Source organism: Phaethon aethereus (genome assembly GCF_964289735.1).
Source record: "Phaethon aethereus genome assembly, chromosome: 3".
Taxonomy (NCBI): Eukaryota; Metazoa; Chordata; class Aves; order Phaethontiformes; family Phaethontidae; genus Phaethon; species Phaethon aethereus.
In genome coordinates this window covers 42,890,234-42,914,182 of record NC_138576.1, presented here as the reverse complement: position 1 = coordinate 42,914,182, position 23,949 = coordinate 42,890,234, and the positions used below count along the sequence as shown (strand labels likewise).

At 35.9% G+C, this 23,949-nt stretch overlaps 1 protein-coding gene across 2 annotated transcripts in view; it reads left to right on the top strand.

Annotated features, from left to right (window-relative positions):
• The window catches only part of MAP3K7 (mitogen-activated protein kinase kinase kinase 7), a gene marked incomplete at both ends in the record, with an annotated part of 45,961 nt that extends 22,857 nt beyond the window's left edge, over positions 1 to 23,104 (top strand). The window contains 9 exons of one of the 2 annotated variants that reach the window (XM_081997253.1): positions 338 to 419; positions 1,399 to 1,550; positions 2,187 to 2,346; positions 4,921 to 5,001; positions 10,985 to 11,054; positions 17,253 to 17,347; positions 20,160 to 20,221; positions 20,777 to 20,892; positions 22,924 to 23,104. In XM_081997253.1, the coding sequence (XP_081853379.1) occupies positions 338 to 419; positions 1,399 to 1,550; positions 2,187 to 2,346; positions 4,921 to 5,001; positions 10,985 to 11,054; positions 17,253 to 17,347; positions 20,160 to 20,221; positions 20,777 to 20,892; positions 22,924 to 23,104 (999 nt within the window). The remainder of the gene's footprint in view (positions 1 to 337; positions 420 to 1,398; positions 1,551 to 2,186; positions 2,347 to 4,920; positions 5,002 to 10,984; positions 11,055 to 17,252; positions 17,348 to 20,159; positions 20,222 to 20,776; positions 20,893 to 22,923) is intronic. The other variant, XM_081997254.1, reaches the window with a different exon arrangement.
• Between the last annotated feature and the right edge of the window lie 845 nt (positions 23,105 to 23,949).

The window sequence follows — 23,949 nt, the reverse complement described above, 5'->3', positions numbered from 1 at the left end:
TAGAAGGTATGCCTTTTATCACACTCTAAAGGTGGGCTTGCTTATTTTCTCTCCCCTCCCTCTTTTTGATAAAAATTATCAAATTATTACAGTAGAAAAGGAAAATTATTCCTCCCCTCATGGGAGAGGTATAATAACTCATAACAAATTTGGGGAAATTAATAAAAATAGTCATAGATGTATTTTAATATACTACTAAAGTAACTGCATTTACTTCTACATAAATTATTATAAATGTAATATATAATTTATATTTATTTTATGAGATACTAGTTAAATAATTTTAAAACAACTGTTAATTACTTTTTTTAATCAAATCATTGCTGCTTTTTCACAGTACTTTCCAGGAGCTGATGAACCTCTGCAGTATCCTTGCCAGTATTCAGATGAAGGCCAAAGCAACTCTGCCACTAGTACAGGTACACTTGTATAAGTAAGAGAAAAGAACAGCAACATGAAATGATGCAGATGGATTATAAAGCACATTCTCATAGTGATTTTTGAACTCAAATTGAGAAAGGCATCCTTTCCAAAATCTTGGCAGGAATCTAGTTTTTTGGTAAGACCTCATACCACATCACATTTAGTGTTCTCAGCCAAATAGTTTTGCTGCAGTGTACCTTTTAACAGAGAACAAGCATATAATAAAAGCTATCTTAAAACGCCCAGGTTTAGGGTCTCCTCCTTTTTCTCCCAGGAAGGTTGCTAGCAATTGACACTCTTTCACTCATATGTAATATTTAGGAGTTGGCATTTTTAAATTTTTGGCTGCTCTTAAAAAGTGCACCTGCTCTCAGTTATGATCTCCACAATTTAAACTTGCAGTTGTTTTGTGTTAGAATGCAGTAAATACAGTAATTTAAATTTAGTGGAAGTAAATCACTAGAAAGGTAAGTGGAACAAAATGGGGGCTAGACTTTCAGGTGGTCTTGCCCTCAGATAAATCCTTTTAATAATAGAAAATAAAGATTGTTTGGTCTTCTCATTTTTTCGAGTACAGTTTTCCCACTTCAGTTGTTTTTAATCTTAGGTGTCTTCACCTTCCACTGCTTGGCTGGTTTGTTTTCTATCTCCAAACAGATTGCTGTTATTTTGGATAATGCTTCCTTGGCTACTTTGCAGCTTAGTGACCTGTAGATTATAATATAAGTCTACGCCAACAAATTCAGAGCAAGCTAAAGATTGACTTCAGAATATCATCGTAGTACTTAGTCGTGTATTCTGTCTTTTTCCTTCCTTTTACTTTTTACATTAATGGATCTGTTGCAATCTTGCAGCTTGCCTTTCATTAAAAGTTTTCAAGAGTCTTTAAAGCAAAGTTAGGTTTCTGAAAATGCTCAGGTGAAAAGATGGAAGAATGGAAATTCTCAAATATTTTTCCTTGTCATTGATCTCCAGGTTCATTCATGGACATTACTTCTACAAATACAAGTAACAAGAGCGATGCTAACATGGAACCAAGTGACTTCCAAGGAGCTTCTACCAATGACACTATTAAACGTTTAGAGTCAAAATTGGCACAGCAAATGAAAAATACAGCCAAGCAGCCGGTAAGCAAACGTGCAATTTTGAACCGTAATAATGACATAGGCAAAGATGGACACAAGTGTAACTGCTATGAAACATTAGTGTCTTCTTTCAAAAATAGTACAAGATTGGAGCCAGTTAGTTACAGTAAAAGAACATGAAAGGGAATGGAAAAATACTGAATGTTTCCAAAAAGGTAAACTGCAAGGCTCTAACAAGATCTCCAATGGAATGAAAAAATAATTAATTTTATTTAAAGGGATTCATTAGGTTAAAAAAAAATTTTAAAATTGCTGCCTTAATTTAGAACCAATATATTAGTTTGACATGAAAGGATTAAACTTTTATTTGAATTTTGAAAAGGCTGTATTTAATTTCAAGTAGGATGAAAAAATACAAAGATTCTCTTGTGACAATATTGGCCTAATTCTACTCAATTTTTATCTGTGTAAAGTTAGATTCTTTTGAAAGTTGCAGATATTTGGTCCGTGTATGCCAATAATAGCTAAACTATTACCATTTCTTAAACTACAAATTTTAAACCCTGTCACATTTAAAATGCACATTATAGAGATATATTTTAACCTACATACTGAGCATGTCATGGAGGGGCATCTGCAGAAATCTTTTTCTTTTTAAAAATGCGACTGTTGTAACAGGGTGATCCTGGCCGATTGAGTTTACCTCCGTCTCGTGGGAGCAGTGTGGAGAGCTTGTCAGATGTTCGTGCGCGACCACAGTCAGCCCTTGTTTCAGGAGAAGCCAAAAGGATGAGTGCTGACATGTCTGAAATAGAAGCAAGAATAGCTTCCATCACAGGTAACATTAAAGGATGTTTGGGGAATAGAGTAAGGAACTGGAAGGAAGGAAAGGAGGAAGGAAGAAGTAAAATATGCATAGTCTTACACAAGGCTAATATAATTAGCTGTATGAAAACACTATTAACTTTTCATGTAGTCTTTATTGCCCTTTAACTGTGGGGGAAGATGGCTTCATTCATGCTTCTATGCTCAACAAGGTTGAGTATTTTACTTGGGTACTTTTAAGGTTCCGGAAGAGATTACTTCTGTTGAATTAGACTTTTACCTTTTTAAAAAAATCATTGAGCCTTCTAAATATTAGTCCTATTCCAAATGCACAACTTTCTCCTTTGCATCTGAAATAATGTTACTTCATCTCTGCTAGCATAATTATTTCTAAAATAACATTTCTTTCAAGGTTACTCCTATAGTATTTTGAAATTGAGAAGTGGTTTTAAAGTTCAGCACGTTCCCAAATAGGTTTTAAAATCCAGTTTGACAGATTTCAGAAAGAGAAACATACTCAGAATTTATTCATCAGATTAACAAAGCATTGGTATCTTCTGTTAAAAAAAAAAAGCTACAGGTGTTTTGCCAGGTTTGCTTCAGGTAGCTATAAACTGTTGTGTCTAAACATTGAATCCTTGAGTGAATTGGAATTTATGTGTAAGTATAAATACATAATTTTATGGTGAGAGCAAACTTTATTCTTCACAGAGAGCAAATTAATAAAAACGTGTATACTTGGCAAAAATTTTCTTGTCTCTTTTCTTCATCAAAGATAATGTTTGTTAATCTATGCAACTTCCGTTTTTAGGTTTCGCATGTGAGACTTGTTTTTGTTCTAAAAAAAAAAAAATCTTGTTTTGATTTAAATAATCAGACAAAATTACTTTGATTAGTCCAGGGTTATTTAGCTGTCCTAGTGTTTTTCTAGCAATCTGAAAATTAGGTGTAATTTATAAGGAAATATTATATATTATGGCTTTCTTGTGCACCATTACTACTTCATTTTTGTTCTTCATTGTGTTATGATTACTCCAGGATCTTGTTTTGCTAAATACTGAAGATACTCATGAAATAATATTTATCTTGCCCTAAACACTTTTTACATTTACATTCTTATTTTAAAGCCTTATTCCAAGATTTGTCTTTCGTATTGTCAGTCTTTGACTGGATGATTGTGTAGCACATCTCACCCTGAGTATTTCTAAAGGTTTCCTAACACAGAAGGCAGCTGTGTACTTACCTGATAATAACAACATGCTGGTTTTATTTTAAAATCTGTCAGGACTCACTTTGGTCACTGACACTCTAAAGTCAATGTAAGTTTTTGACATTAGTGGACATAACTTGGGCTCTCCTTTGTGTGAGCTTTTAATTTTCCTGGTTTGTCTTCCTTAAGTACATTGCTTTGAACAGTAATTATTATTTCAGAATATTCTAAGGGTTTTGTTGTTGTTGTTGTTTTGTTACGACTGTAGGTTTTCTTTTTCTTGTTTATATTGAACATACTAGTTATTTTTCTAAGAAATCACTTCAGGCAGTAGTAGACTACCAGAAATGAGGTCAAATCCATCTGACCATAACTTTTTCAAAAAGAGCTGGAACAGCCCTGTATTGGTTTTGCTTTGTTTTTTAATCTTGTTAACTGTGTGACAGAAATAATATGCTGTGAATCTGAAAAAAAATGTGTGGCTGGGTGAGAATTGGGCTGTTGTTAAGAGGAAATCAGGTCAAGAATTATTTAATCTTCTTGTTCCATCTATCACTAGATTAAGTGTAAGAGTAAATCACATAACGCACGTCAGCATTACTTACTACGTTTGAGATGGATATGCTGCAGTATTCTGCCTTTGGGAGATGTATGCAGACTTCTGTAAATGGGAACTCTTTATCTCAAACTACACAAGTAGTAAAATAAAAATAAAAATGTATGATTAGATTTTATTCCAAAGTATGTAATGTTTCTTGAACATCATTCAGAAGTGAAAAGGTTGGTAGTGATACCCAGTTCGCAAAACAAAAAAACTTCATTAATAAGACAAAAGAATGCAAAGGCAGGAATGATTGTCAAACAGAGTAAGAGTAAGCATTTTTTCAGACACAGGTGAGAGTTCCTTTAAGAGGACGTGATTTAAAGAAACAGAAGTACCCAACTATTAATCTTGTTTATAAAATAGTTTGTAACCAACAGTAAAGAGAAAATGTTATGTAAGTTCAGGCAATCAATAATTCGTTCTGAAGATACAGTTGATCTGAAATTATTTTATTTGTTCTCTGTTTGGATAATTACATTTGGTTTTCCCTTCCTTGTTGCCATGCTGCTTTCTGTGTTTGACTTTTGTGTTGCTAACTATAACTAATTACACAGCGTTGTAATGACGGCTAGTTCTGCATTTTTTGCTTTTTAACAGTTGCTTTACTATGTGTAAGCATGAGTGGAAGGCAATGCAGTTTATTCTGCATGACACATTTTTGCATGAACTGTAGTTTAACCAGGTTTATGAAAAATGCAGTATTAGGAATTTAATAATTTTGCTATTGCCATTTTAGTGTTTTGCATGTGTATTGTATATGTGTATTTTTTCAGCCTATTCCAAGCCTAAACGAGGCCATCGTAAAACTGCTTCATTTGGCAACATTCTGGATGTCCCTGAGATCATCATACCAGGTATCGCAGACCAGGTGAACGGGTCAGTTGGTTAAGATGCTGGAATAATGATCAGACTGCTAAAAATACTTCTTGCTCCAGTTGCGCTAGGACAGAACTAGAAATTACCCCAATAATTTTTTAATAATGTCTCTATAGAGAGGAGCACGATATTTTAGTACAAACTTACTTTTATCAGTAAAGGACTGGATCTTTCAGATCACATTTACATTTCTTGATTTAAAAAATCAGGCACCATAGCTGGTAGTTTCAGTTGGGACTTTAATGAATAATTCTCATCTATCCCAAGTCTATATTTAGTAACATATCTTTTTCCTTTCCCATGTCGTTTTTTGCATCCCAAGTGGATTTCTCTCTTTCATTACATATTGTTCAAAGCCTACAAATAAGTATAAGCAACCCCAAGCTGTGATAGGTATACCATTAGCGGCATCTAAGTTCCATAAATGATTCGTCAGAGGCAGGAGATGCAAGTAGTAGTATATACTGCTAGTCTAGAGATCCATTAAAATCTGTGGACCCCCTACTCTAATTTTGCGTCCTTTGAGGAAGTTGCCTGGTAAATCTTGAGATTGTTTGGTATTTTAAAGTTGAATGCAAAAGATAGTTTTGTACTAAAGTTTCTTTCAAATAACTTTATTGACATTTACATACAAAAATACAGAATGCCAAACAGTAGATTCCAAAGAACAGTAGCACTATCCGTGGAAAGAAAACCTATTTGGCATTGGGGCTAACAAATCAGCAAGAAAGTATACTTGTTGTGGCTTTGCACTGCAATTTGCAATTTGCCTGGCCTGCCATGACAGAAAAGAAATCCTGAGAGAGCAAGGAAAGAGAAAGTGGTCTGTCACATTTTGCAGTATCAACATGTGTTGGGAGCCTGGTCAATAAGCTCTTGAAGCTAACTGGGCACCTCTTGTCTGTGCAGGCTGCATGTAACAGTGCATGAGACTTCCAAGAAGCCTTAAAACCTTTAGAGAATAATTTAAAAAGTCAGTGAAATAAAATGCCATGTGGTTTTCCCAAAATAGTTTGTACCGATCTATTGGGTTTACTTATTTAGGCAGAGGAAGTCAATTAGATATTCTTTACCTGGACTGTTTTAATTGCATTTGACAGGATGGGAATTCTAAGGTGAATTTGGAATAGACACGAGAAATAGCAACCCATAGAAATGAAAGAAGGTAAAGGATTGTAGCAAGCATATGAATTCATTTTCTCAAAGTTTATTTTTAAGGTATTTAAGTCTTAAATGAGGGATAATGAAATTCACTGTTAATTCTTTATCAGGAGCAGCTTATTAATTAAGAAGAGGATTAGGCTCTCACATAAGGTCAATTATGTTGTGACTGGGGGTAAAAAAAAAAAAAAACAGGTAAAATCCAGGGTCATACACTGCAGGTCATACACTAGCAACAATTTCTTTTAGTAAGGTGAGAGCTCATTAGTGGAAATGACTGCAAAGGACCATAGCAGATACAGGCAGATTAATGCCACGTAGCATAAGCCACTAATGTGAGGCAGTTGTGAAAAACTGTGTGAAATTTTAAGTTTTGTTTCCAGAGGTGTGTTTCCAGGAAAGGTAAGAAAGCACTAATGCTATTTTACAGGCCCTCAATGAAGTTTAATCAGGAATTCAATGTACTGTTCTGGGCAGCTGTATAAAAGAAATACACATGCACTCTGAACAGCAAGAAGAGCTACTAGGACAGTATGGAGAGTATGAAGAAGCATGCATGGGGTTTTTTAGCCCACAAAATTAAAGCTGAGAAATTAATAATTAATTAAAAATTAATAATAGATTAATCTGCAGCTAAAAACTAGGAAAAGAGAATTACTTAAGCTAAAAGGCAGTGTTGGCACTACAGAAAAAAGATGTAAATTGTCTGCGAGTAAGTCTGGGCTGTATGTTAAAAGCTTTCTGGTTGTCAGAACAGCTTTCTCATAAGAATCAGTAAAAAATAGATTAATTGTTACGTGACAGGGATGTGATCATTTGCCCAGTAAACTAATTATATTTATCTATATACTTAAAGCAGTTATTGAAAAGTACCTTGCTCAGTCTTTTAAAGACAATATAGCATGGTCTGTTTCTCACCTCTTCCCTTTCCTTACTCTCTCAGCACAAGGCTTTTAGTCCTGGCCTTTTAACACCCTTTGCCCCTTCTAGTTATACTTCCAGGATCCCGAAACTGGCACCTCCATCTCGATCCCACGCCGTTACGTTCCGTAGCACTTCTGCCACGTACCCAGCTCCTCCGAACCTCCCTGGGCACGTCCGGCGCGGGGGCGTGCGGCCCGTCGCCGTCCCAGGCTGTGCCGCTGCTGCCCGAGGTTCTGCTGAGCACATGGTAAAGCAGCTGCTTCCCAGCGAGGGGAGGCGCCAGGCAGGCATGTTACCATGAGTCAGCTGCTTTGGGGCAGGGCTATTTTGGAAGTGTGAGTACTACATCTGCTATCGCCGGGGTTTTTCGTAATGTATTGCCTCGGCTGCTCTTCATCCGTGAACTGATTATGCTACTGAGGTCGTAAAATACAAGTTTTTATCAGTTGAAGGTAAAATGTTGGTGGAACTTGGAAGTTTTTAGTATATATTTGCTCTTCATTCTGACTAGTTTTAAATAAGGGCGGATAGATTTTTCTTTTGTTTAAGATGTTATTTTTTGTAACTAGCTTACAAAACTTAGAAACCAAAAAATGGATTGACTAATTCCTTTTTGGTGTAACAACTTGGCAAATGAGTTTTCAGCGGTGGTATCCTGCAACCAGATAGCCGAGTGTGAATTATCAATATTTTTTTTTTTATTTATAGTGTAGGTCATATATGGTATAGATAATAACGGGCCAACATTTTATACATATATATGAAAAATAAAACCCTAGTAAATACAAGAGGCTTAGGTAGCTGTATGTTTAAAGAAGTAAAAGAAAAAAATCTAAGACTAGTTTGTAAAATAATCAAGAAAAATATTCAGAACACCTTTTCAGTACAAACCAGTCAAGCAGCATCTAGCAAATATACCTTCAAGTACAGCCTTTTCTTCACTGGAAACGTTACACATCTCATGCATATATAGCATGCATGCATTTGGCTTTGTAATTTTGTCATCTGAAACTGTGCCACAGCGTTAATGTTTTTATAGCATTGACACTGCATAAGTGATTACTCCGGATAGACACATTTTGTTCAGTGTCTTTAGAAAGTGCGCAGGAATTGTAGATGCTTTAGGTCTGTGATTTTTTCCGTCTACTTTTAAAACCAATATAAGCCAGAAGCCCCACCCTTGTCTCCCCAGATCACTTCATTCTTCTGGAATTCAGATCAGTGTTTTAACGTCTTCAAAATATCTTCTAGCACTGTTACACTTACTGATCATCCTGTGCTGGGAGGGCAGTTTGGGTCTCGTAGGTGTGTGAGGAACAGAGAGTACTCTGCACAAATAAGAAAGTGTAAAAGGAGACGCAAGTATCTGCTAAAGGGCAGGGAGAAGAGTTCATAGCTGGTCTGGATGTTTGGGAGGGGTGATCAAAAGCCTTAAGCTGCATAATTTGTTTTTGCTGGAGTATGTGAGGCAGCACACGATGGAGGTTTCCTGTACCTTTTGAATTTCATTTTAGAAATAAACAACAATATGTGAAATTGTTTTTTTGAGGCCAGGAGGTATGTTTGTGATGTTTGATTTTTAATCTTAAAATCCTGTAAACCACTGAAATCCTGACATAGTGCATCAAGCTACCATATGTCAGCTTCTGTGAATGCACACAGATCTTAGTTTTTATAATGAGAATACATCAGTTTTAAATGGACGTAGAGGTAAGAACAAGATCAAAACTGCGAAAGTGTAGAGAAGTAGCAGTGATCATTTCAAATAAAGATTATATGTTGTATAGTATATTTTTCAATTGAAATTTGACTTGAATCTGGAGCAATAAGTATTTGTTGATTTGTAGTCTGTTTCTGCTTTGTCTAAGCTATTTGCCAGATGTCTGCAGTAGTTACACTAATTAAAATGGCATTGCCTAGTAGAGCTTGCTCTTCCTTCATGCTACTAACTTAAATATATTTCATTTAAAGGTGTTCATTTATTACAACACAGTAGTTTTGGCCCTTTCTCTCCCCCCAAGGCATTTTCTTTTCTTTCTTGCACCCCACCCTGATTATTTTAACGTTTTGGCAGCCATGTTCTAATATTTCAGCAACACATGTGCCGGGTTCTTCAAATTCACAAATGTTGCTAATCTGAAATGAGAATTTCAGATATTTTTGCAAGCCTATTTCAGCTGAGCTAATTTTAGAACAGTGTTGTTGAATGAAACGTGCCCATAATTTTGTATCGGTCATGGGTAGATCGCCCGTAACTTGAATATTGAGATGTGCTGTGGCACCCAGATGAATTATCCACAGTGCCGAATTCTGTTAAATGTATAATTTTGTTTGTTAAATGATTAGGTATTGAGAAATTTCACAGAAAATGAGTAAGTTCAGAAATGTTGACATAGATTTGTCATTCACACGATCTCTAATGTAGAAGTGTTAAACATAATATAGCTATTGTTGCTTAGGTAAGTATATACTTTCCCTGAATTTCAGAAGAAAAAAGATCGAGACCCCAGAAAAGTTGTAATTCAGATTCATGTGTAGTCAGAGTAAAGAATATATTCCTATTCTAGAATACTTCTTGATTTTCTGATATGCTTGTTTCTCATAGTACTTTCTATAAATCTTAGGCTATAAAATGTCATGACAAATTGGTAAAGTGACACTGAGAATTTTGTACTGCTGTTTTGTGGTAACGTGTTCCTACATGTAATAGTACCTATATTTAAAAAATTTAAAGTATGATGCCATTAAATGTATTGATTAATATTAAATAGCCTGACATTTTTGTAGTGACTGTTGCAAATCAAAACACCTGTCAAGATAGGCTATGGAGTCACATGGAAATGATGTTGAATAAGTAGTATCTAAAAGGTTAAAAATACAGTGCCTGTTACAGGGCTCCGAGTGAGCCGGGTCGGCTGTTGCGTGCAGGGTCGCTGGGCAAGGGGCTGCCACGGCTGTAGTGGATGTTTCGGATGCTCCCCTCGAGTAGAAAAGTTACGTAACGCAGAGCTAAGACCAAGAATTTTGAGCATTGTCAGCTGTTACTCGGGACATTTCGGTGTTTCCTTTTGGACAGCTGACCTGCTCTCAAGAGACAATATAAACAATCACCGTAATAAAAATCAAAGCAGCCAGGGAGATTTCGTTGCATAATCTCCTTTTATTTTTAAGGAGACTTTGTTTCCTGGAAGTGCCTTTGATTGCGTGTCAGTGTTAAAATTTAAACTGCTTTATGTGGCTGTCACTGCTGGATAATTGCTAACAGGTGGAAGGAGAAGAGGAAAAGATTACAGCATTGTGCTCAGTAGGTTGATGGTGGGATGTGATTTAGCTGAACAGTCCCCTTTTCACACTTCTCAGAGCATGAGAATGGGACATAGTTTCGTTCATGTGAAGGAGAGAAAGACCAGAAGGAAGCGCTTTCGCCTCTTCCTTTGGGTGAGGGGAGCGGCACGCGGGCAGAAGTCCTTGCTGTGTTCCTTGAGCGCTCCAAAGAGCAACAGGTTAAAGCTGGCAGCCTGTTATCTTCGCGGTCTAGCTTTTAGAAATCCCCATAACGTAACGCCCTTGAAATAGATGTCGTCATCAGCTCCTGCCCCGAGTACGAAGCCTGATCAAATACATGTGACAGAAGATGGTGGAGTAGAGTGCAGCAGCTATTCATGTGGTAGGAGTGGTTATTGTATTAGGGTATACTTTTTGTTGACAGGCCAGCATGGTTTGAGTTAAAATTCTGCAGCTGTCTCTCTCCCCCTCTCTCACTTTCTCTCTGTGGATTTGTACAAATTCCAAGCTCCTCTGTAACAGTCGCACCCTTCTTATTTTGTTCTGAATAGATTTCACTGGTTTGTTTTTGTTTTGTTTTTTTCCCAGCAGGAAACGGACAGCAGAGGCGCAGATCCATTCAAGATCTTAGTGTTGCTGGAACAGAGTCCAGTCAGGTAACGTCTTTCTCTTCTTTATCTTTCAGTCAAGTCAACACCAAATCTGTACAGGGAAACTTGGTCTGGAAAACTTCACCTTTGATGCTTTCGTAGAAATGATGTGGAAGCTTGGCAGACTGTAGTGGCACTTGTATTGCTTTTAAATTACATTCCATGAGGGTAGGTAGTCTATGAATGAGCTGTAGATGAGAAGTGTTTTCTGTATAGCTCGTGCAGCATTTATCACTTTTACTTACACATAAGTTTTTGTGTACCATTTAATTTGGCTGAGGGCAGATGTTATGCAGGAAAGCCTTTTCACCTCTCTATGTAGAAAACAATTTTAATTACTACTTACGATTGTCTGAAGCAATTATACATACATCAGACTCACTTTTTGCATAAAAATAAAAAGCATGTGTGTCAGTATTATAAATGTATTTATTATCAATCTCTGAATCCTGAATAATAGCTTAAAGTAGTAGCTCTCCATTTCTTGTGAAAGTTTTACAGAAGGGTGCTATCACAAAGTTTTGTGTAATTAAAAAAATACTATCTCAGTAAGTTATTTTATACTAACATAGCTTTTTATCTGGTATCGTAAGTGCCATAGTAACAGACAGAGTGGTACATTACATAAAATTGAAATTAAACTAAGAACATCTTAAATGAGAAAAGTACAGCTAATGCTTCATTCAGATGTGTTTATTTCGTGTTTTTAATTGCTTCGTTGTCTGTTTCAGTAATTCACAGAGGCTACTCGGTCATTAGTGTGAATTGGCAAGTTTGAGATCCCTGCTATTATTTGGATGTGGGAAAATGAAGCTTAGCATATTCATCAGGTTAATCAGGTTGCCCTATTAAACAACCTACTGCAATAATATGCAATATGTGGTAATTTTGGGGGTGTGTAGTTATCAGGGAGATCAACATTTGATCCTTCTTGAGTTCCGTGGAGTATGATAAGCTGCAGAAACCTCATCAATCCCCCTGGTATTGTTAGCAGAATTTACTCTGTACATCTATCAGAAATTAATAGGATGACTCTTAAATACATTTTAGTATCTTCAGAGAAGGCAGGTTTGTTAGAAAAGAATGAATCTGCAAAATTTAGTAAAGAAATAGATTAGCCTATTCAATTAATTGAAGAATTAAAATTATGCAAGACTTGGGGGTGGAGGGGGAAGTGACGGTACATCAGTTATACCAAATTGCAATGATTGATGTATGAATATATTTAATTATAGCTTTTTTATTTTAAATTTTTCATTCTGTTCATTTTAATGAATGGTTAATATTTGAAAACATAGAATTTCAGCATTCATTTCATATCTTAATAACTATTATAAAACCTTGCTTTGAAAGCTGTCATATTGCTTGTATGGATGTTCTAGCTAAATTGTCCTTGTGACCAGGGGGGTGCAGGAAAGGTTACCTACAGAAAAGGTTTTCTTTGTTTACCTCACCAATTTCTGATGAGAGTTTATAGAAGGACCAGAATCACATTTGACTTTCTTGCTTCTGATAGTGTAGTTATTGGAAAACTAAATGGAAGAATTACAGTTACCTGCTTCTATCTTGCAGTTTTTGGAAAGGTTACAGTAAAACCTGGAAAACATAATGGAATGTAATAATATTTTACCAGGTATGAAAAATCCACTTTGGAAGAAATTTTTGCACTGTCCATATAAATGAATAATGAATTTTTGTCCCCTTTTTGCTGTGAGAAGGGATAGAAAAGTTTGCTGAAACTAATGCTAACTTTTAACATACAATAAAGAAGAATTTTGAAACCAATGAAGAAAGCAAGCACAATGTAATTATGGCAAACTACTTAAAATTACTCTTTATGGGTTTCTATAGCTCTGGATGTCACGGTCTTGATTTTTTAATTAAAAATCTTGAAGTGCTATCCATATAAGCAATCTACTAACCAAAGCAGAAGAAACATCCGTGACTAGTGTAGTTTTGGTCAGTTTATCCTATCTCCCCATATGCACCATACCATATATAGGTTATCCTTTCTAATGTGAAAATCCCCTTCCCCCTCCCTCTCCTCATTGCAAACATCCTTCTTCTCCGCATTCCATTCTCTCTTACACCCACCCAGCGGCGCAGCCTTCCTCGCCGAGCCACCATGGCACTGCGTGCCTCCGCTCCCCCAGCCAGCCTTTCTAAGCCCCTGTCCCGCTCAAAATTGAAGGATTGCTGCTGTGCCACTTTCGTTTTTGTGGCTATTTGACTTGCACGCTAAAGCTGATCAGAAATTTTTTTCTTAAAAGTGTTTTCACTGAAAAATAGCTGCTGTGTCAATAGAAAATGTTTCTGTTATAATTGTATTTTTTTAACCAAGAAGGTTTTTCCAATTCAGAATGGAATTTTTGTTAAGGTGGAGGAAAACACTGGACTTGATAATGACAAATATACCAAAGTTTGGGATGTTTACCTTAAAGGGTAGACCAAGACTCATGTGTCCCTGCTTAGCTTCTGGTCTGTTTCAATTTTCACCCTCTTGTATGTTTTACGGTTACTCTTTCTGTGTACTCTTTGAAAAATTTTTTGTGTGATCTGTATGGTTTATGAATATTATTTTTGTTGTTTTGAGAGACCTAAGGCGTTTTCCAGTATTGCTGGAAACTAATGTTATCAAGAGCAGGCAGTAATAGTGTTTTGCAGATGATTTGACTACTCACCTGACCCTTTTACATCAGAAGTCTAGATAGGAAAATATACCAAAGGTTTTCAGTCATTGGATCAGTTGTTGGAGGTTTGCGGTGTTGATAACATGTTTTAAGTCCTGTTTTTCACAAATTTCTTTAGTGCTTGGTCACCTTAGACAGGACCTTACTCCGAGTGGCATGAGCAGCACTGTTGCAACCCTCTCTGTACAGTCAAATGCTACATTTCCATTTGTTTCCATCCATATACTGTCATGCTCTATTCATTTTTCCACGTAATTTTTTTTTTTATCTGAATTGATTCTTCTGCCTTTCCATTTCCCGGTACATGTACTTTAAAACATTGTACTGTGCCATCTGTCCAGCACTACTGCTTTTGCCTAAACACCTTTGTAGCACAGAAACAGATGGTGCAGGCTCTGAATTGCAGGCCTCCAAAAACTTTCAGGGGCTTGAAGGAACACAGCAAACCTATTTACACTGGAGAGAGTTTTTGCAAAATTTGGTATTTGATACAGATAGACTGAGAAACATATTTGGCATAACCACTCAAGAACTGCAGGTTGTGATCAGGTATATCTTTTATTGGGTCGTGTTGGTACATCATCCTTCACAGTGCCATTGTAATATCAAAACTACCTCTTTTAAAGTTTTTTGTAGTTTTACAACTGTTTCTGGGCCTTGATAACTCATACAGTTTACTTTGAAGTAGGAAAAAAACTAATGTATTAAAGAAAACAATGTACTGTATTGAACAGTTGAAAAAGAAGGTCAGAATGTAGGTGCCCACATGCATGCAAGCTAAGTGTGATAATTTCTGGGATCTGCTATTATACAGATGAATCATTCTGTCCATGGGATTGTGAAATTGGTCACAGACACACATTTTTTTCTTTCCTTTCACAGGGAGATAAAATCCACAGATGAGGAGATAGGGCTAGTAACAATGATTGCTTTAAATTGTGTTGCCCATTTAAATTAAACTTGAGGGGGGGATTATTCTTCTGGGCACACCAGATTTTCGAGACTGCAAGTCTTTGAGAAATGGAAGCTAAGAAGCTGACAACGCCAAGTGGGTTTGGCCACCTGATTTGAGAGTAACCTGATAACCAGTCTGTTGAGCAAGCTGAGATGCCTGGAGGAAGCAAGGATGAAAGGATACCTGTGAAAGGGCAGCAGAAACCGATTGCTAAAGACAGTCACTGGCATACCTGTCACAGGGGCTGGCATCCAGGAGGCCTAAAGCATCTCGCTCAACACGCGCTCAGACACTGTAATCTAACAGGTGTTCAGTTGTGGGCACTTTCTTTGGGCTTTGCAATGCTTTTTAGATATGCTTCCGATACAGCTCCTTCGTTTCTATCTCTCGTAATTTTGTCTAAATAATGTTACCACAGAATTCTTTTTTTCTTTTCCGTTGACGGATCAAAACAATCCGGTGCAGCGAGCAATCTAGTACAGTACATATGCAAAGTTACTGTAACTAGAGTGCTTCTCAGGTGCCCTTTGCTGTCGACTGTAGATACTCAGCAAATCTCTTTTTGCTTAAAGAACTTACATACCATTAAAAACATTTCCTCAGTCGTCTGACCTTTCACATCAGCGGAGTCTGTTTATTGTTTGTGTCTGAGGACGCTGACAGTAAATAAGGAGTAAGCTAGGCAACTTAAACCTTCCTTCATATCAACAAACACTCCCAACAAAAAAGCTTTTTCAAAATACCTGATGCCGTTACCCTGATAGTTAATACCATCCCGTAGTATTATTTCTGCAATAGTTTATTGCCCTGTTCCCGACTACTAACATAAAACGTTAAATGGTTCATAAAAATAAAACTACCTCCCGTTCATGCTGCTTCCAGTGGCTCTGTCAAAGAAGGAATACCAGGCTAATGGGTAAATTTTGGTCCCAGTTTGGCAATTCCTTTGTTCTTGCAGAGTTTTGTGTTAGTTACTCTCTATTTATGAAAATACTTCCCTTGTTAAGGCAGAATGCACTCGCATACGTTGAGTTTCCTCAACATCTGAAGACTGAAATAATTTCAGAAAACTATGCATAAGGAAATATAAAATATAAAATCATTTCATTTTTTAATTAATAACTGTTTGTACTAAAGCTGCCTACTTTCTCTGCAAACATTTTCCATTGCATAAGCAAGTAACACTGAAATGTTCAGCATTGACACAGGAATGGTATTAACTGCTGCAAAATAAGGCTTGTAAGAGTTTGTAAAGCTAGTTTGAAAGGTAGTAACTGAGCCATGTTTCTGACTTCCCTGTTTTATCTAGCAGACTTGAATTGTTGTTCTTTTAAAGATGTTTTGTTTTAGATAGCATGGGCATTTACCGTTATAGGTCTCATGCATGCAGTTTAATAGTGTGTTTTCCTAGCCTCTTAAACTGAAGCAACTACAGGAGAAACGTAATGCAGTTGAAATAATGGATATTTCAGTGTGTAGAATCTTGTTACTCTTTGAATTGTTGCTTGACTGACAGAAATCCTGGCTTTTAAAAATTAAATTAAGATAGGATATTTGGAAATCAAAGTCATAAAGAAATACAGTTTCCAGGTAATGTATATCTGAGTGCTTTTTTTGAAAAATAGGGACATTTGCTTAGTCATTTTATGATAAAGTAGCCATATTGAAAATAGTTGTATTTTAATAGCATCTTCTCTTTTTACTTCATTTTTTTTTCCTGCAAAACTTGCTGAGGTTTATAGTCTTAAGTCCTTTACTGTGTTAATTTTATGTCAGTGAGGGGGCATATGAAATACAAGAATATATATTGTAAATGATAACTCTGGAAAAGAAGCTCAGTAGAATAATGAAGATTGTATTATATTTTTGCTCTTTGGTAAACAAAAGGATTGGAGGAATCAAGTTGTATATAAAGGAACTCCCTACAGAATTTGGTTTTAAAGAATAAGATAATGTCTTCATTTTCTAATGGCTTTGCTTTAATTGATTGATCCTTTTTGATTAAACGCTTTTTTTCATGTTTTCCGAAGATTAGTCACATAATCTCTGAGTTAACACAGGAACCGTCAGAAAATTGTAGATTAACACACTGCAGTCTAGTGCAGTTACTAAGCTTCATTCCTTTAGTTGAATGTCCTTCCATTCATCAATTAAACATTGGAAACAAACTTTATTTCTTCCTTACGTTATGGAGCTGCTAGACTTCACTAATGGTAGTATGAAAACTACTAGACATAGTTTCATGCTTCTTATATAAAGATCTTGAACACATTGTTCAGCACGGCTTTTTATTATGCTGAATAGCCCAATTATATCCATTCCTTTGGACGAAGGAAATTTGAAATTACCCCTGTAGTGCATGTAAAGTTTATCAAACTTGTCTGGAGAACTTTCAGGGTAAAAGCTTGGGGAGGGGGGTATTTGGGAGGCTTATAGGTTCAGGTTTCTTCACATTTATTTTTCTTTTTAATACTGTTTTCTAAAATGAACCCTTCAAAACTTCTCTTGACTTTTCTTGTCATTTTAGTTTGTTTTCTTTTATCATTTCAGGAGAGTAGAAACAGCAGTAGATCATCTAGTCCTAGTGTGAGAATGATCACTACCTCGGGACCAACCTCTGAAAAACCAACTCGTAATCCATGGACACCTGATGATGCAGGTAATCCTTTGTTCATTAGTTAACTTTTTGCCTATAAGAAATACATCTATTTGATTATGGTGTGGGGTGTGTGCCCAGGCATTAACAAAACCAAGCAGTGAAAGTCACAGTCCATTTTAGTTGTGCTTAAATTAAATCATTACATTACTGCTTTGTTTTGCACACTGGCTTTAAGAACTTTTTTATATCGATTATATTAAATTACATAAACTTGTAAGCATTTTGCTTGTAATAAAATACTGTACCTATGCAGTTATAGTACTATTTAATGCAGATCTTTTAGCTCCAGTTTTTGACTGCAGTGTGGTTTTGGGAAATGAGGGGAATAGACATCTTAGAGCATTTTAGACTTTGTGCATTTGTATTATGAATGCACAATTAAAGCTTTCATTACTCTGACTTCTGGAATGAAATGTTATATAGGTGAGTATCAGCTGGAATACATTAGTTCTATTTTTTTATCTGTGTTGTAATTTTGCTTATTCAGAATGTACATGTGCACACAATCTTACTGTTTTTAAATGAACTAATGTAAGTGTCTGGAGGAGTGTTGTAAATACTTCTGTAGCATCACTGTTCTGTTATGAAATATGATTAAAAGTGAATATAATTTAATAGCTGAATTCAATTTTAAAAGTCATAATGCACTCCATTATGAAAAGAACCAGTACTGGACTGCATGAAAAAAATGAATACCCACAAATTCCTTTTTAGAATATAAATAAGAATTACATTTTTCTTACAAAAATGTACATGTTGAATCTTATACTTAATCTCAGGCTGATACCTCATAGTGCCTCAAATTCTGAAATCTTTTTCTTGTGATCTGTTTCATCTTTGACTGACCAGACTATTTCATTCTTTTCCTGTAACCAAATGCAAAATAGAAACTCACATGTGGACTGACTCTTGCACAAGCGTGTATATAGATACACATATATATATGCACACTTGTATTTTACCAAATATAAGGTGATTCTGTATGTAAGATGTGTACTTTTTTTTTCCTCACCCGTTTTGGTGGATGGAGGGCAACATACCCTTGTATTTTGCTTCTGTGCTTTCTTCTTTCTGTCCCTTGTCACTTTGCCTGATCACACTACGCCTTGGCACTCATAATTTCCCAAATCCCTTGCCCACTGCCACAGCCCAACCTGTGCCCTCTTTTGTGTGGCATGGGTCCTGAGTTGCTTTAGGCAGTGAGCACTTACAGGAATTGCTGCCTCACACGAAAACAAGCTCTTACCCAATCCATACTTATTGGGAACTGAAAGTTGCTGGTGGTATGCCAGTGCAAAGGCAGTTTTTCCCAAGTCTTCGGCCTTAAATGCAGCCCAGCACTAGAGCTAAAAGTCAGGTCTGTTTTCTGGTCCACAGAAATCCCTCACCTTATACTCGGGTAAATACAGAATGTACCACATGTATATTTTTTTCTTGTTAGGTTTATGCAGTCCATAAACAAATAATTGTTTGAATTTCTAAAGAGAGAAATAATTTTAGTTTTCTGTAAAAGAGGGTACATTTTTAAGTTAATGAGGCAAAATGATAAAATGAAGATGCAGCCGAATCTGGTCAGTCACAGGAAAAGTTACAGTTCCGTGACACAGTGCTGAAATGCTCAGGAGTGTCATCTGAGGTATTTTGCATGTATTGATGTATTTGAAACATTGCAGTAATTCCTTTGCTGTAGCGGTATGCCGTATATGGCAATAGTCTAACATAGGGAAGGACTCTTTATATTGTTCTCATTTAAGATACTGTGGTGATTAAGTCTCTGGTTTTAGGGTTGTTTCTTTTTTTGTTTCTTTTTTTTTTTTTACCACCTTCCAGTTTCCTTACAAGCATACACTTAACCACTTTTTCTCCATTCCCACTCTCTTATTTCTGTTTCCTTTTGAAGCTGCTCTTGGAGATAGCATAGTCTTTGAGGGCAACACCTTAGTTTCTCTACCACGACTACTCTGTGGCAGGTGCTTTTGGGGTATGGGTAAGCAGCCCCTTTTTTTTCCCACCTACCCTCCTCCATATAATCCTCTAGTAGCAATAATGCAGCTATAAAATCAGTAGTTTCTCCATGTGTCTTTACTCCTGTGTCTCTTAAAGCTTAACAGTAACCTTGTGATCCCCAGATTGTGGGCTACCAAAAGATAGGATCTATATGAATTCAGAAACATGTTAAATCTGGAATGAAAGCACTAGAGAAATCCAGAGTAACTGCAGTGTAAGAAGAGAGCAGCCAGGCCCAGGAGATAGATTGATTATTGGGTTCCTTGCTACCCACAAAGTATCTCTAACAGAGCAAAAAAGATGTCCTAGAGCATGTTGTGAGGAAGATGCTTACAGACCTACCTCAGTAGGCTTCAAAACTGGGCAGGAGGTTGTGCTTATTTTATTTTGGCAGAGCTGGTTTGCACAGCTTCTAATTTTAAAATCATTAGATGCATGGGCTGGCTGGCTGATCCTTCATAAACAAGAATGAAAAGGCAACTTTTTTATAAATAGAAAACATGATTGCAAACTGTACAAAAATAGTATTTTTAAAGTCAGTATGCTTTTACATGGCTTCTAGAAGTGTAGGATGATAACCTTAATCTTTATTTCTTCTTGGTGTGATAGACCATACTTTTGAAGTTCTTAACTTTATCAGAAAAACAAAATGATTCATCTGCCTTGGGATTGGAACGCTGCTATTTCCATTTGCCTTTCCACATTCAGATTGCGTACTGTGAAATGATTTAGTGTTCTTGTTTTTGTCCTGTAAGTATAGAATTAACTCCGACAATACATCAAAGTTTTCTTGGTGTTGTTACAGAGACCAATGGGTCAGATAACTCCATCCCAATGGCATATCTTACATTAGATCATCAGCTACAGGTAATAAATACATGCTTTATTAGATACTTTATCTTGCATCTCATTCTAATGTGTGAATTTTGGGCTGCAAAATATAGTGCCACATATTTACCTGTGTTTATATTCTGTCTAAATTTTGACCAAGGCTAAAAAAATATATTATGTAATATGAGATTGGTTGACTGAGATTTGATCAAGCTATTAAAAACAAGCCCTGGGAAACATGATCCTTAAAACCAAATGTAAGCTGAGTTTGACTGTCAAAATAAGACATTATTTGCTTGAGTGTTACTGAATTAAATTCTTGTATTCACTTTATTTGTTGTGTGGGGGATTAAATACTACTTTGATTTTTGTTCCTTGTGACAAAGAGTATCAGATTAATAACTGCAGATTTGAGGTTTGAGTCAACTTTGACATCAGTGTGGTAACATTTTCCAGGGCATGGTTTAACACTTATTTTTAAAACCTTCCTGGTTTTTAAAAGATGTTATAAATACACTGCAGAGACATTCTAACATACTATATACTAAGATATCAGTTCATTAGTTTTTAATGTGTCTGATTTATTTTCAGCCTCTAGCACCATGCCCAAACTCGAAAGAATCTATGGCTGTGTTTGAACAGCACTGCAAAATGGCACAAGAATATATGAAAGTTCAGACAGAAATTGCATTGCTGTTGCAGAGGAAGTAAGTGAAACATGTTAAACCTTTTCTGTTCTTCCATATGTGTCTTTTACCCAAAGTCTGTTATCTGTGACTATTATTTCTGCCTTAATCTCAGAAATACTGAGCTGCTCACCATAGGTGAGAGATTCAGAGCCGGTAATTGAAGGTTTTAATCAACATCAAGACTCTTCTTCTGGACAAGTCCTACTTTAAAGTGTGTAGCACATCCATGTATGTAACATACTAATAAATGTTTGTTTGTATTGGCTCAAAGGAAAGACCTGGACTTTTGAGGAACCTTGGAAAGTTTATTTCACACACTAGCCAGGAAAAGATTTTAAATTGTAATATGTAAATAAACATTTGGACAATGCATTATAGAATTTTGAGTAATATACCAGTTACTCATTTTGCAGTTAGTTTTTATCTTCTATATTTGGCTTTGTTAATCATTGCGTTGTGTTATCAGCCTTAGCAAGGTCATGTATTTTTCTACTAGGGAGTTAGGACCTAATACTTAAAAGCATGTGTAGCTTCTTATCCTTGTGCACTAGAAATAATCTCTTTCCTCTTACTTTGTGTACACATGTAAGGGAAGCAACTGCATGTATTGTTGGACTAGGGCCAAAGTTATGAGTGGTTCAGAACTTCAGTTTGCAATAGTTTCTGTTGTGTTCTGCTTCTCATCATTTCTATTTCCTGACACTGGGGAGCAGTTCTGAGAGTTCACGATATACTCCCATGCTAGACCAAGTAACCAGCTTGTTACCCACCAGTGTCTGAGCCACTGCAAGCAAGTGCTTGTTAATGAGGAGCTTGCCTTGGTGTTTGTGGAACATCTAACGAGAAAAATGTCTGTATAAACCTCTTGTACATTAAAAATAGCCTACAGAATGGGGGAAAAGCTACTGTAAGATCGAGCTCCTATCATCTATTCACTTTTGGCTTAGCATCCTGAGAATTTTTTTTTTTTTTATTAAGTGCAAATAGAATTTTTAGATTTCATGATGAGATAATGAAGCTAGTGTGAAGATCTTAATTTTGGTTTTATTTTCTGGTTCAAAACTGTTAATTCTGTACCTTTAGATTACAATTTTATCTTTTGTTTTTTCTAGAAAGTTTGCATACAACATTTCTCCCAAACTGTTTTTTCTTAGAACATAATTGCCCATAGGTGTGTTAAAACAAAAAATAGTATTGTGATTGATAAATTTAATGCTGGTTAAGGTAGTTATTAGTTCAGCCTTTTAATAATTATAATGATTATGTATATTTTTATTATTTATTATATAAATATAATTTAAGAATTTCTTTAACTGTAATTGCAAACCATACGGCAACAATTAATTAACATGAACTGTCTCCTCTACTATTTTGTTGCTAAAATACTGCTGGCAGCTGGCCTTCTTGTCACCTCATAAGCAAATAGTAAAACAAATTGCTACCTCAGTTTTGCCAGATAATTTATAGCAAGTTTATCAGTGTGTTTGTTCCTCTAAAATTGTTACTAAAAAAATATTGAACACTTATGGCATATATTAAGTGAAATGACAGTTACAAAAATAATTCGCTTGATTCTGCTTTTCCAGTGCTTTAAGAAGTTCAAGTCCAAATAGAAACCAGCAGTTCACTAAAATTACCAAAATTATTGCAGTTCTGCCTTTTAAGTTGCCTTTTGAGTTTTTAAATGTACGTATTATTAAGCCAAATTAGAGTTCAATATATTTATGAAATTCTGTGTGGATCCTTAGATGTTTTACAGTGACCTGTAGAACTACATCTGAAAGCCATTATATAAAGGACAATTTTAGAGATTAAGGCTATGGCTTTCAGCTATTTTAAAGTTTAAATGTGGATTTGATTTGGAAGAGAATTTTCCCATAGACTACAGAAAAGAGTAAGATAATTTGTCAACTTTTTTTTTCCCCCCACAAAATAGCAGCATCCATGAGTTCAGACAGATAATGAAATACTGATTTGAAACATAGGAAGTCATCTGCACACAAATAAAAGTAGATTAAAAATGACAATTATTTTTTATTTTTATTTTAGACAAGAACTAATAGCGGAACTGGACCAGGATGAAAAAGACCAGCAAAACACATCCCGTCTGGTACAAGAACATAAAAAGCTCTTAGACGAAAACAAAAGTCTCTCAACTTACTATCAGCAATGCAAAAAACAATTAGAGGTCATCAGAAATCAGCAACAGAAACGGCCAGGCACATCATGATTTCCTGGGACCTTCCAAATGAAAAAAATGCACAGAAAAGACTGAATTTTTTTTTTTATTGTTATTATTATCCCTTATTATGACAACTCATGAGTGTTAGCTTCTTGGTGTGATCTGTATTTGTCTGCTACAGTTAAGATCATTTAATTTTCTTTTTCCTATGGTGGACATCCAGTTCAACAGGTTAATCAAATAAGGGGAGAAAACAGTGACTTGACTTAACCAACAGCCCTCAGTTTAAAGCAAGAACAGTGGCTGTATGCATGCTCCTTGTGTGAAGGCTAGCCTAACAAGTGTTAAAGTGGCTGCTGAATTGTAAGATCTTGGTTTTATTTTTTGGTGTTACCTTGATAAGAGCAAAACAAAAACTTTCCTGTTTAAGAATGGTTTTGTTCCAGTGTCTCATCTCAAACTATTAATATGATGATTATTTTCAGGACTTAAACATGCATCAAGCTGCAGAGGTGATGCTGGCTGACCAGAGTAATTCGTGATGCCTCTTACCTGTAGACGTAGTGTATTTTTTCCACATGCAAAATGGTAGGCAAACTATGCCAGCATCCTCGGTTCAGTGCTTGATAGCCCTGCATTTTGACTAATTTCTTGTAATCTTGCATTCATAAAATATTTGAAGTAAAAGGCTCTATTTTCTTTACTTTCTTGGGGGGAATGGCATGCAGTTTCATCTAGTTACTGGGCAAAAGTTATGAAGGTGATTCACTGGGCAAAGTAGGTCCCTTGTATAAAAGAGGGAAACAATCAAAAAAATGTGTGAAATTGTGTTTTAAACTTTTTAAGCTTTTGTCCCTGTAGCATCTTTAGAAGGAAATTCAGGAGGCAAATTA